Source organism: Eutrigla gurnardus (assembly GCF_963514095.1).
Source record: "Eutrigla gurnardus genome assembly, chromosome: 2".
Lineage (NCBI taxonomy): Eukaryota > Metazoa > Chordata > Actinopteri > Perciformes > Triglidae > Eutrigla > Eutrigla gurnardus.
Genome location: NC_139916.1, coordinates 1,701,659 through 1,716,282, shown reverse-complemented (window position 1 = coordinate 1,716,282; position 14,624 = coordinate 1,701,659). Strand labels below are relative to the sequence as shown.

The 14,624-nt window shown below is 46.9% G+C and overlaps 1 protein-coding gene across 2 annotated transcripts in view; it reads right to left on the bottom strand.

Moving 5' to 3' along the window:
* The window catches only part of slc12a5a (solute carrier family 12 member 5a), an 80,867-nt gene that overhangs the window by 9,176 nt on the left and 57,067 nt on the right, over positions 1-14,624 (bottom strand). For both annotated transcript variants that reach the window (XM_084035894.1, XM_084035895.1), the window contains exons 5-15: positions 9,594-9,648; positions 8,469-8,599; positions 4,933-5,180; positions 4,119-4,330; positions 3,713-3,880; positions 3,519-3,617; positions 2,440-2,497; positions 2,176-2,350; positions 1,792-1,910; positions 1,429-1,527; positions 860-979 (exon numbers count right to left, since the gene is read on the bottom strand). In XM_084035894.1, coding sequence (XP_083892020.1) covers positions 860-979; positions 1,429-1,527; positions 1,792-1,910; positions 2,176-2,350; positions 2,440-2,497; positions 3,519-3,617; positions 3,713-3,880; positions 4,119-4,330; positions 4,933-5,180; positions 8,469-8,599; positions 9,594-9,648 — 1,484 coding nt within the window. The remainder of the gene's footprint in view (positions 1-859; positions 980-1,428; positions 1,528-1,791; positions 1,911-2,175; positions 2,351-2,439; positions 2,498-3,518; positions 3,618-3,712; positions 3,881-4,118; positions 4,331-4,932; positions 5,181-8,468; positions 8,600-9,593; positions 9,649-14,624) is intronic.

Sequence of the window (14,624 nt, the reverse complement as noted above, 5' to 3'; positions counted from 1 at the left end):
TGACATCACAGCGACAGTACTACAGCTACACTTCTACTACTACTACTACAGTACTACTACAGTACTACAGCTACACTTCTACTACTACTACTACTACAGTACTACTACTACTACAGTACTACTACTACTACTACTACAGTACTACAGCTACACTACTACTACTACTACAGTACTACTACTACTACAGTACTACTACTACTACTACTACAGTACTACAGCTACACTTCTACTACTACTACTACTACAGTACTACTACTACAGTACTACTACTACTACTACTACAGTACTACAGCTACACTACTACTACTACTACAGTACTACTACTACTACAGTACTACTACTACTACTACTACAGTACTACAGCTACACTACTACTACTACTACAGTACTACTACAGTACTACTACTACTACAGTACTACTACTACTACTACTACAGTACTACAGCTACACTACTACTACTACAGTACTACTACAGTACTACTACTACTACTACAGTACTACAGCCCTGGTTGCATGTCTCCAGTAAAGTGGTCTACAGGACTAACGAGACCAGGAGAACAAATAACACTATATTTCTCTTTTACTCCCAAACAAAAGATTTTAAAACAGCACACACACACACACACACACACACACAAACATATACACACACACACACACACACACACACATATACACACACACACAAACATATACACACACACACACACACACACACACACACAAACATATACACACACACACAAACATATACACACACACACAAACATATACACACACACACACACACACACACACACACACACACACACCACACAAACATATACACACACATATACACACACACGCTCCACTCACCCTGCGAACTCGATGTATTTGTAGATGGAGCCAGCGATCACCATGGCGACGATGGCGTAGTACCAGGAGCAGATGAACATGAGGGTGAGACACAAGCTCATCCCCAGGAAGGACAGAGCCCTGCAGAGAGACCAGGACCGTCAGAGACCCAGGCCAGGTCCAGACCAGATCGGTCCAGACCAGAAGGGTCCAGACCGGACGGGTCCAGACCAGACACGTCCAGACCAGATGGGTCCAGACCGGACGGGTCCAGACCAGACACGTCCAGACCAGACCGGACTGGACCAGACAAGACCAGACCAGATGGGTCGAGACCAGACCGGTCCAGACCAGATTGGTCCAGACCAGACCAGGTCCAGACCAGACCGGTCCAGACCAGACGGGTCCAAACCAGATCGGTCTAGACCAGACGGGTCCAGACCAGACCGGACTGGACCAGACCAGACCAGACGGGTCCAGACCAGACGGGTCCAAACCAGACGGGTCCAGACCAGACGGGTCCAGACCAGACAGGTCCAGACCAGACAGGTCCAGACCCCCGGTTTGGCCCCGGGAGATGATGAACTGACCAGTGGTAGAACTTGAAGCGAGGTCTCCAGTTGGGGGTCCTAAGCAGGGTCTGCAGAGCACAGGCCAAGTTCACGAACATGTAGCACATCAGGAAGAACCTGCAGGACACACACACACACACACACACACACACACACACGCGCACACACACACACACACACACACACACACACACACACACACACACACACACACACACGCGCACACACACACACACACACACACACACACAAACACACACACGTTTCAAACACAGCTCTTCTCCGAGGTGTTTGACCAGATCTGGTCTTTATACAGTTATAAAGCAGGAAGGTTTTGTGAACGGGGGAGAAGCGGAGCGGCTGAGATCAGAGAGTTCTCACATGGAGAGGATCGGTGCCACGGCGTCCAGGGAGGCGATGAGGATGCCGCTCTCACAGATGCAGGCCGTCAGCAGCAGGGACCAGGTGGGCTCTCCGTTGGCCTTCGCGTGGCCGAAGATCTGCAGGGCGGGGGGGGGGAACGTCAGCACCCCGGAGGGCCGTGATACATATATATATATATATATATATATATATATATATATATATATATATATATATATATATATATATATATATATATATATATATATATAATAATATGTATGGTATATATAAGTATTGTTTTTTATACATGTTGTGCTGTATAATGTACTAAATTGTGATTTCAATAACAACGTGAGAGAAAGAAGCCCATGAATGGAATCATGGTCCAATCAGACGGACCCGGAGGGCGGGCACGAGGCCGTCCTTGGCGATGGCCTGCATGAGACGAGGAGCGCCCGTCAGACTCTGCAGCCCCGCCCCACACGTGGAGAAGAAGGAGCCGATCACGATCACCCACGGCGACGGCCAGGCCAGCGTGCCGATCACCAGGTTGCCGTGGACGCCCTCGCCGAACCTGCAGGAGGTCAGGGAGACGACGGAGAACGGGTTAAATGTGGGGTTTTCAGGGCGGGGCTTCGTGCCGGCGGGGGGAAGAGGACTTACTTGTCCCTGAGGACGACGCCCTCGATGCAGGCGCCGAACAGGATCACACTGGACATGTCTGAGCCCAGCGTCAGGGAAGGGTTCTCACATTCACATTATGAAAAATCATCATTCTCTCTGAAGATGCACTTAACGTGATAAAACAATCCTCGGTGGATGTTTGTTAGAGATAATGAGCTCAGAGCTCAGTGACATGGAAACTAATCTCCTTCCTCTTTATTAACTTGTGATTGCTCAGGTAGACCTGATCAGATCACACGTCCTAATCTGATCAGTCGGACTGGAAGCTGATTACTCCGATACCTGGACCACGATCAGGACGCTTCACGTTCCACTTCGTTTCAGGCTCACTCATCTGTTTACATCTTTGTTCTGAGCAGCTTTTACATCATTACAGCAGAGGAACATTCAATATTCAACATGTTTTGTTGTTGTTTGCTTGGATATATTCTTCCTTTTTCCTCCCCCTTCTTTTCTTTTTTCAAATGTATTATTATTCGTTTTTTTCCCTGTCATTTCTCTGTTATCATGTAGTGATTTGTGTTTGACCTGGATCCTAATTAAACACATCTCAACATGAACATGTCGAGCTCATAATGGACTGATTCGCTGTGATTTAAGGACAGAGGGGTCTTCATACTTTGGGCCAATCAGAAAAGGGAACCAGTTCAAATCAGACTGGTATTGTAGCAGTGGTGGCCTTTCACAGTTTAAGAGCATTGACCTTTAATTGTGCAGCTCCCTGCAGGCCGATCATCGCTGACCTTCAAAGACCATTTTAATGGAAATCTGGTTGAAATACTTAATTAATAATCAAACCTCTCACTGTTTATTCCACATTCTAGTTATGCTATATATTATATATACTCTGCATTTCTTTGTCTGCTTATTTGTACTCTGTGCAATGACAATAAAGTTGTTATCAATCCTAGGGATTTATGTAACCTATAATGTCCTCTCTGGGGTTTAATATTTTAACTGGCATTCATATAAATATTGACTGTTAAAAGCAAACGTATATGTTGTTAATTGGGTGTGTGCCCCGTGTCGGCCTGCAGGGGGCAGCGGTGGCAGGATACAGACTAGAGAGGTGGTGGTGATGGCTGCGATGGTTCCCACGGGGATGGACTTCTGGGCGTCCCGCAGGTCTCCGGAGCGGTTGGATCCGGCCATGATTCCTGAACGGAGAGCAGGACGTTAACGAAGGGGGCGGAGCTTCAGGCTAACGACTCATTCACAGCTAATCACTTATAATAAGAAGAATAATAGTAACCTGTCACGGAGGGGAAGTAGATGCCAACCAGCAGCGTGAAGAAGCTGGCGATGTCGGCCAACACGTAGCGGTTGGCGTTGGTGACGGGGTCCTCGGGGTCCTCCACAGACTCCATGTTGGTTCTGGCGATCAGGTCCCCCTTCTCGTAGTAAGTCCCGAACAGGTTCTCTGGAGACCGGAGGATCCAAAACACACATCACTCCAGATCTCCAACCCAATTCATGCAACTTCAGATCGTGATTGAACATTAAATTTGACTCGTTATTCATTTTTTCACTCTGATGCATTTTAATTAATTCATAAATGAATTAATTTGGGAGTTATCTTGTCGGGTTTCTGATCGACACCCGGCTTAAATCGGGTCCAGGTAGCTACTTCGTGTTTGTGTGCTCGCAGATGAACCCACCGGCCAGGATCCCGCTGGTGACCCCCGGGATGCCCTGGATTCGGGTCACGTTGTTGGCCGTGAAGTACTTGTCACAGGTGGCGTTGAGGAACGGCGAGTCGCAGAACATTCTCCACAGCTGCGTGGTGACGGTCCCGTTGGCGCCCTCCACCGTCTTGGCACAAACGTCGAAGGACTTCCACACCAACGTCCGGTTTCCCAGAACGCACACCCTGCAGGGAGGAGATCAGCTGGGTTTACTTCTTACATCAGAATAATAATAATAATAATAATAATCATACATGAAATCACTAAATACTACAATTTGAAATGTTTTTACGCTACATTGTTTCTGGAGGAAGAGGAAGTAGTAACTAAGCTTTAAAGCTCATCATCAAAGAATGTCTTTTGTTTATTTCATTTCACGCATCAAATGACAATATAATAATAATAATAATAATAATAATAATAATAATAATAATAATAATAATAATAATAATAATAAACGGAGCAGAGAGAGGGGGCAATATTCAGAGAGAAAAAAAGCAAATTTGCAAGTTTCCGCTACCGCTAGCATGTTAGCCCAACCGCCCCGATCAATAAACACCCATAAGATGACAGTTTGTCCTCATATGAATAAAAGCAACAATAAGCATCAACATCATCACCCTAAGGACCTTAACGAGGTGATGTCACACGTTGATGATTCATTACAAACATACATGTACATTCATGGGACGTTAGCTAGCATAGATGCTGCTTGTTAGCATCGTAATCATCTAAACACAACTAATTATACGTTCAACGCGACGAGCTGCGTTTCCGGTTGTCTTACGGGAAGTCTGGAGGATCGATGCCGGTCTTGATGACGCCGGCGTAGACCGCCAGGATGGATAGGATGACGCAGGCCAGGAACACCAGCGCCAGCTTGTTGACGTACTTCACGCCGACGAAGACCACCGTTGCCATGGAGATGAGCAGGATGGTCCCGTAGACCCGCATGTTGTTCAGCAGGGCGGCCTCGGCCTCGGCGCCCTCCAGGCCCTCCAGAGGGAAGATGGCCGCCTTGGGACATATGTAGATCTGGAGCAGAAGGGTGGCGTTAGTATGTTAGGCCCCGGCAGCCACTAGGGGGCCCCCATGCTGCACGTTTTTAGATGTATTTGTTTGCATCTGTTTTTATTTACGTATTATTATTATTATTATTATTATTATCTGTTGCAATAATTATTGTTTTGATGTATTATTTGTTGGTGCCTCATTGTTTACCTGTTAGTATTATTTCTGTAGGTTTAACTCAACCTGAGATGTTGAATTTGAATTTGAGAGGTTATACAAATATAGGCTGTTTAACAGATTGATGCATTTCACCCTCGGTATAAAAGGAGGAGGAGGAGGAGGAGCAGGAGGAGGAGGAGGAAATGTGCTAAAAGAGGAGTGAAGAGTGAGGGAGGAGGACAACTCTGTGAAGTGTGAAAACACGTGACCTCACAAAAATACCGCTCTGCTATTTTTAATTCGGCTTAATTAAGGAGCTCAAGCGTGGTATTCATATTCCACAACGAGGTGCCCGTTATTCCATTTTACTACGTCGGTCTCAGAATAAAAACACATCATATGTAGAAGACGGTAAAACCCCTCATTAGTCCGTCAGTATCTGTCATCAGCTTCATGAGTCATGCTGTTACATCATCACGGGAATGTCTCCGTGTTTAAAGGGTTGGATCGCCATGGAGTCAGGGGGGGGGGGGGGAGGAGGAGGAGGAGGGGGGGAGGAGGGGAGGAGGAGGAGGGGAGGAGGAGGGGGGGGGGGAGGAGAGGAGGAGGAGGAGGAGAGGAGGAGAAGGAGGGGAGGAGGAGGAGGAGGGGAGGAGGAGGGGAGGAGGGGGGGGAGGAGAGGAGGAGGAGGAGGAGGAGGAGGAGGGGAGGAGAGGAGGAGGGGGAGGAGGAGGGGAGGAGGAGGAGGGGAGGAGAGGAGGAGGAGGGGAGCAGGAGGGGAGGAGGAGGGGGAGGGGGAGGAGGAGGGGAGGAGGGGGGGGAGGAGAGGAGGAGGAGGAGGGGAGGAGGAGAGGAGGGGGGGAGGAGGAGAGGAGGAGGTGAGGAGGAGGGGAGGAGGAGGGGAGTAGGAGGAGGTGGGGAGGAGGAGGAGAGGAGGAGGGGAGTAGGAGGAGGAGGAGAGGAGGAGGGGAGGAGGAGAGGAGGGGGGGAGGAGGAGAGGAGGAGGTGAGGAGGAGGAGGAGGAGGAGGGGGGGGTAGGAGGGGAGGAGGAGGAGGAGTAGAAAGAGGAGGTCACGGTCGTGCCTGCTGTGGTCCACAGTGATCTGTTGTGGTGATCAGTGATCTGTTGTGGTGATCAGTGATCTGCTGTGGTTGTCAGTGATCTGCTGTGGTTGTCAGTGATCTGCTGTGGTGATCAGTGATCTGTTGTGGTGATCAGTGATCTGCTGTGGTTGTCAGTGATCTGCTGTGGTGATCAGTGATCTGCTGTGGTGATCAGTGATCTGCTGTGGAGAGCTCGTCTTATCACCGGGCAAACAACGCCGGCGCTCCGCCGCTCCGCTGCTGGTGGTTCTATAAATAGCAGCGTGGGGTTCTTGGCTCCGGGTGGAAAGGATGAAACATATTCAAATCAGCCTTCTCCAGATCCGCTCCTCTATTCTGCAGGGATTGTTGCTTCCACAATGGGGAAGTAAGCCAGCTTTGACCCAGAAGACAGAATTACCCTCCCAGGCATGATCAAACTCCTCGTCTCCATGAGAGCGTCGGACGGGGGTGATAACGGCGGACGGGAAAGTGAGGAGAGCGGTTTCAAGGAATCATCGTGTTACTCTGCCAGTGTCCTGATTGCTCCTAATGCAGTATTTGCATAATTACCCAATAGAGGGGGACTGCAGTGGAAAGAGTGGAATAAAGAGGAGGAGGAGGAGGAGGAGGAGGAGGAGGAGGAGAGGGACGTAGATGGAGATGAAGGATCTCGGCATTTCATCAACTGATCAGACGTTCACGTTGAAGCTTGAGAGAAAAGAGGCTTCAAAGCGCTTTGAGGAGGGAATGAAGTGACGAGGAGCTTCTGTTTCCACAGTGATGCTCTGGAGCTGCATTCTGATTGGAGCACAGGGCTGGGCTGTCATCCACCAACTTACATCTACTTCTCCTGCTGATGTGTCAGTTCCCTCCAACAATCACCGCACTCTGCTGTCTGTATACATATATATGTGTGTGTGTATGTTTTAGATCTGGTGGACGAGCGAGGAGCCCAAAGGTCGGAAACAAATCGTTAAAATGACGGAGGCAGGGCACGGATTCTGTCGTCTCCTCTGGACGTCACCATGGCAACACATTAACTTAATTCATGTCAATCAATGGCCGAGTCTCTATCGGGGGAGGGAGGGGGAGGAGTCAGGTGAAGGATTAAGGTCACATTAATCTAAATTCCCGTCAAATCGGGATTGACTGTGATTTAACATGAACCCAAACATATCCATGTGCAATTCTGGATTTGGTTGTTGTTGCCTAAAATAGTCCTACATGACACAGCTTTCAGTTTAATATTATATATATATATATAAATATATATTTATATATATATATAAATATATATTTCACATCACAAAGATCATTGATTAATAATGAATCGTCCGGCTGCTGGCTGTCGCTTCATATTGGAAACACATATTGAGAATCACATTGAGAGAGCCGTTGGAATCTTGTCAAGCAGGAAACGAAGGTTTGCATCAAAGAAAAGAGCAAACAAAGATCCCCGTCTTCTCAGCTGACCTCGGTGATGGTTTTGGCTCCTCGCCTCCCGTCGTTGAACCGGCTCCAGGATTGGCAGCTGTTTTTGGGAACCATGTCTTTCATGATTTGATCTCAGGTTCTCATATTCAATCAGAGCAAATGTTCACTTGATGCTCAGTGACATCACCGTCCTGTCGACAGCAGCTTTGGGGAGCGTTATCGCTGCGACAAAACGTTAACGTATGATGTCGCCGAGTTTCCTGCAGGGACGGAAAAGCTGTGATTTGAGTTGTCACCCTCCGGTAACCATGGCAACGCTTCCCGAGTCTCAGAATGAATCGACTCTGCTTCGTCTCGCAGACCAGAAACTCTTGAGTTTCTTCACTTGTCATTAATCCTATATTTTAGTTTCTGTCTTTGAAAGATGATTTTCTTCTTTTAAAAAAGACATTGTGTTGAAACTGTCGATGAACTATTTTATATCTACAATGTCTGATTTGAATCTTCGTCACGACGGTTGAGTCATTTCCCTGTTTGAGTCCGGTGATCACATGACTCGAGTCAGCTGATTGGCTGCCAGTGTAAATACAGTGATGGAACCAAACCCCAAACCCTTTAAAGGCTGTTTCTCACCAGGAGGAGCTCGATGGCCCCCAGGATGTACATGGCTCCGGCGTAGGTGGTCCCCAGGTAGAAGCAGATCCCCACCGCCCCCCCGAACTCGGGGCCCAGAGAACGGGAGATCATGTAGTAGGAGCCTCCAGCTGCAGCGGACACAAGGGTTAACAGACAGTGTCATCAACACGGCCTTTCAGTGTGCACCTGAATGCATCAGCGGAGTACACGAATCAGTCAAATCAGGTCGTGAATATCAATGAGTTGCATTTTATTTGTCTTTTAGAATTCAAGTTTGATATTTAAAAAATATATATTTTACACACTTACTAAATTGTAGAAATTGATGACATCATGTCGCCAGAATACCACAATAATATCTGACAACATATCAGCCAAAAATATGAAGTATGAATTCATAGCAGAGAAAAAGGGAGAATCTGAGCATTCGCCCGTCACACCAGGTATCGATTATATTCTATTTTATAGATGAAGTATTTGTGTAATTGTACCACTCTGCTGTTTCTCATGTTGTAAGTTTTGATTTTGATGTATTGGTTTTGTTTGACAGGGACCATGCATAGAACAGCTTCTATACCAGGGTTAGCTAAATAGCTAATTTGCACCTGTAGTCCCTGGGCAGGATGCTCAAGCACAGTAAAACACACAAACTAGACTTTACAGACAAGATTAAAAGACAGCAGGATTAACTTTACAAGTAAAAACAACAATGATCACAAGATTGATCGTCTTTCAGCCATGTCTTCAGAGACTTTTAAAACTGTTCAGACTTGTAGAGTCTCTGATAAGTTTGGTTGGCTTCTCTTTGTGAACAGCGTGCTAATGAAAAGGCCTGACTCAGCACTTTGCAGGCCTGGATGTGTAGCTGTGACGCCTGCAGGCATCGTTACCGTGGAAACTCACATCCTGAAATCTGCCGCTCCGCGTTCCTACGTTCAGGATCTTGGCCGCCGTTTTATTGTGTGTACATGAAAATGTGGTGGCCTGGAGTTTAAAGTGCAGGAGGCTGAAGATGTGAGTGTTTGTGGGGAAGTCAAGCTGCGCTGGGTGTCGCCGCGCCAGCACCAATCAGCAGACAGACTCAAACAGCGATGAGTGTACGGCGGCGGTCTGCTCACCCACCTGGCACCACTCCATTGGTAGCGATGGCGCTCATGGAGATGGCAGTCAGCATGGTCTGCAGGGGGAGAAGAGCATTTAAACACTCACACATGATACATTTATTGGATTTTCAGAATGAATCATCAGACTATCCTGTGAGGCTCCCGGTTCTGTTTGGATTCATCATTCAGAGTCCTAAAGAATACAACCATCAACTCATCTGGTGAACATCACCAACATATTCTGTTTTTGTTTCATCGGAAACAAACACAAAGAGCTACAGAAAAGAAGCTCATCATGGCAGGAAATGCTCAAATGAATTCAACATCAATATAATGTCAGCGATCAATAACAAGTTTCTCATCCTTTAAAAAGTATCATTTGTTGTTTTCATTACTAAACCAAGCCCCAAAGTACTTTAGAAATAAAGAAATACAATAAAAAGGAAATGAACTTTCTACTGTCTTAAACTCTCCCTGTGGTTTCTGCTGCTCTGCTGATGTGTGTGTTGTGTGTAGACCCGTATGTGTGTTGTGTGTAGACCCGTATGTGTGTGTTGTGTGTGTAGACCCGTATGTGTGTGTTGTGTTGTGTGTGTAGACCCGTATGTGTGTTGTGTGTGTAGACCCGTATGTGTGTTGTGTTTGTGTAGACCCGTATGTGTGTGTTGTGTGTGTGTAGACCTGTATGTGTGTGTTGTGTGTGTGTAGACCCGTATGTGTGTTGTGTGTGTAGACCCGTATGTGTGTGTTGTGTGTGTGTAGACCTGTATGTGTGTTGTGTGTGTGTAGACCCGTATGTGTGTTGTGTGTGTGTGTAGACCCGTGTGTGTAGACCTGTATGTGTGTGTTGTGTGTGTAGACCCTTATGTGTGTTGTGTGTAGACCCGTATGTGTGTTGTGTGTGTGTAGACCTGTATGTGTGTTGTGTGTGTGTGTAGACCTGTATGTGTGTTGTGTGTGTGTGTAGACCCGTATGTGTGTTGTGTGTGTGTGTAGACCTGTATGTGTGTTGTGTGTGTGTAGACCCGTATGTGTGTTGTGTGTGTGTGTAGACCTGTATGTGTGTTGTGTGTGTGTGTAGACCCGTATGTGTGTTGTGTGTGTGTAGACCCGTATGTGTGTGTTGTGTGTGTGTAGACCCATATGTGTGTGTAGACCTGTATGTGGTGTGTGTGTAGACCCATATGTGTGTATTCTGCTGTCAAAAGCACTTTGTAAACTGTTGTTTTTAGAGGTGCTTTATAGTTATTATTGTTATTATTATCTGTAGATAATCAATATATCTCCAGAGGTCCTGAATGGTTCAGAGGGTTCCAGGTGAACACAGACTTTATGTAAATGCCTCAGTTATTAATAAAAACTCCAAAATAAACTAATAAAGCTTGTTTATGAGTTAAATGTTTAAATAAACACTGGTATTTACAGCTGCAGCTTTTATTATATATTATACATACGTTGCACAAGAAAACACAAATGACAGAAAGATATTTGATGAAATAAGTTGCTGAAGGAAGAAGTCAATCCAATACTTTTCACTATTAAAGACCTTCAACGTGATGTCATGTGCCATGTCTCCGTCAGACAGACACTTTCAGACGTTAACCCCCCCAGCGACCTCCGGCCTGGTGGATAAAACCAACGCACCCGTGATGAGTTTCCATGAGGACAACAAGGATTCACAGCCGACGCCTCCTTGATCACGCAGATCATTAATCAATAATCAGCGGCTGTCAGAGCTCAGACACCGACGCCGACAACGACAACGCCGCGCTGCAGACACACACTGCACACACACACACACACACACACACACACACACTGCAGACACACACACAGCAGACACACACACACACACACACACACACACACACCGTGACTTCACTGCACACAACCAGCTTCCACTGCAGAGGCAACATGACAAAGTGAGAAACTAGTGTGTGTGTGAGTGTGTGTGTGTGTGTGTGTGTGTGTGTGTGTGTGACAGTACAAAGATAGCATTAAGATTTCATCATTCTTTCAAACACTATTGTTGAAAGTGTTCTTCATTGTCTGCACATGAAAGAGACAGAAAGATGTGAGAGCACGCTTCTAAATCAGCCGACTTTTTATTATTATTATGTCTACATTTCTCTGGTGTCACTGCCTTCCCATTGCATGGTCGTTATTTCCACATTAAAAACTACACTGTTTAAAAAATAGTCTTCACAATCCAGCGTTTCTGATGACATCCACATCTATCTGCTGCTCGTTATTATCTACAGTAACTTGGCAATGAAAAGTCAAAAGTTGACGGCTACAGTAGGGGAGGGAGAGCGAGCGAGGCTGGTAATGAGTCCAGGTATATCACCTGAGTCCTGTGATCTGGTCTTTGTCAGATGGGGTCCGGTGGACCGATGATCAGGACTGACCTGGCTCTGCTGCTCTCTGATTCAGTCCCACCACAGCAGATACGAGATTATCTGATGCCATGCCTAGGTAGTCCGCCACGTACCGAGGCTCTGGACCGCCACACGCCGGTCCAGGACCACCACACGCCGGTCCAGGACTGCCACCCATGGAGTGACATCATTCAGACGTGCTAATGTGTGCATTTCTACAATGATAAGGTCAACTTCCTGCCTCAGACAACGTCGTCTACATCTCCCACCTACAGCAGTAAGGCTGGCGCTCTCCTCCCTCCATCATTCACTGCATTACTTTGGGTGGTTGCTATGGCAACCCTTCCACCAAGGTTGCGTCAGGTGATTCTGTTTGTGGGACTCATCGTCTCCAACCCTGCAGAACATAACATTGATCATTAACATAGTGGTGTCTTTTCCAGGCTTTAAAGCTGATGAGTCTGTGTGAAACCAAGGACGCATTTTCAAGTTTTATCTCATCATAATTCTAGATACATCTTTCTCTTCTTTTTTTAAATGTTGTTGAATGTTAACATTCCTTACTAAAGATTCAGGCCTTTCCACTCATATATTCCTCAATATGTTTGTATTTTACGGCTAATTAACAAATGTCACCTTCCATTGTATCCGTGTGTTTGTATGCGTTGTTGATAAGGTGGGTTGTATTTATAGGTTTGATTAAGTATCATGTAACCTGCTTAATAGTGCATTTTGATTTGTGTTCGCCGTAGAGTAAATTATGATTTGTTTTTTAAGCCACTCCCTATTTAAGACGGCTTGTCATTGTTACAAATCATTAACCTGATAAAGGACTAGCACCAAAATGTCACACACACACACACACACACACACACACACACACACACACACACACACACACACACACACACACACACACACACACACACACTGATTTGACACATGTCCCACTCGTTTGCCTGGCTCCAGACAGGAAGCTGGAACAACTGTGACCTTTCAAAACTCACTGGAGCGTTTTGTCTCACGTCGATCCTCTGGTTGATTCCTGCCGTGCAGCTCCAGAGGACACTTTCCTCTGGTATGAAATCCTACTCGCTCACCTTCCCTTCACGTCTACAGTGTCCTACTTTCATTCCCCTCCCTCTTGGCGTCACCGCGGACGGGAACGTTAATGTCACCGACGGACCAAAGAGCCCGGCTGCTTGACCCGATGACCTGGCCTCTACATCAGCATCCCGTTGGTGGACTGGCCCTGCAGTGATGTGCTCCAGCAGTCAGCATGTGCAACATCTTTTTCCTCCCCACTGACCCAGAACCTGTTTTATCGTCCCACTTCCAGTGCAGGTAACCTGAAACTGTGATGAGTGTTTCTTGGAAAGCTCCGCCATGTTGGGCGCCTCCACCTCGACGCTCCACATGCACCCACTCGCCCTCTGGCCTCCAAGCGTGCCAGGAAGAAAACGTCATATTACTGCCATCTGTCCCGCTCACATAAGCTCCAACAGCAGACAGCTTACATATCAGACAAACAAGAGGCCTCCTTCGGCAGCGTGAACGCTGATGAAACTGAAATAATTGCCAAGCTGCCGTGATTGTGTCGGCGCCGGGAGGGAAGGATTTGGTGAAGAAAAGACAAAAGTGCAGTCTGCTGACATCGCTGTGACGCTGACTGCAAAGGACACGGGAAGTCTGTTTCCTCCCAGAGCTGCAGTCCGACTCTGATGTGGCCTTTCCTCGACCTCGGACTTCACGGGAATCGCTTTTGACAGGAACGGGGTTTCCACGCCACGTTAGCACGCCACGTTAGCACGCCGCGTTACACCACGTCATCGATTCACAAACGACGGTACAGTCAAAGTCTATTTTCAGGTGCTGTTTATCACTGGAGGTCCCTGTGGATGGAAACGCTGCAGAAGGCAAACGTGTCAGCTGAAGGAGATGGAGGCCATTTTTACTTTCAGACGTCGGGGAGACGGAGGACGAGGTGGGGGGAGAGGAAGTGATGTGACGAGGAGATAACGAGACGGGAGAATGAGAGAAGTACGACCGCATTTTTAGGGAAACTGTAGGGAAAAAAAACTGAGCCGAGAGAGGGGACGATTTCCAGAGAAAAAAAACGTGTCAAAATGCGAGTTTATTCCGATGCTAACAACCAGCATCTATGCTAGCTAACGTCCCATGAATGTACATGTATGTTTGTAATGAATCACCCCGACGTGTGACATCACCTCGTTAAGGTCCTTAGGGTGATGATGTTGATGCTTATTGTTGCTTTTATTCATATGAGGACAAACTGTCATCTTATGGGTGTTTATTGATCGGGGCGGTTGGGCTAACATGCTAGCGGTAGCTTCCACTTGTTGTGATAGCAACGGCAAACATCCGGTGTTAGCGGAACCAAGCAACTTTTTAATATCGGCTCTATGAACATGTTCGACAAAATTCTGTGAAAACAAAGTGGCAAATTTGCGACTTTTTCCCTGGATATTGCCTCTCTCTCGGCTCCGTTTGTGTTCCTGAAACGCCGTCATGAAGAAGAGCGATTGAGATTCGAGCAAAAAACAAAAAATCTACGGGATGAAGGGAGAAAAGCCTCCTTAGCAATGAGTCACGATGGCGTCCGACCACCTTCCCCCCTCAGTGTTTGGATTCAAGACCCTGGAAGTAACGAG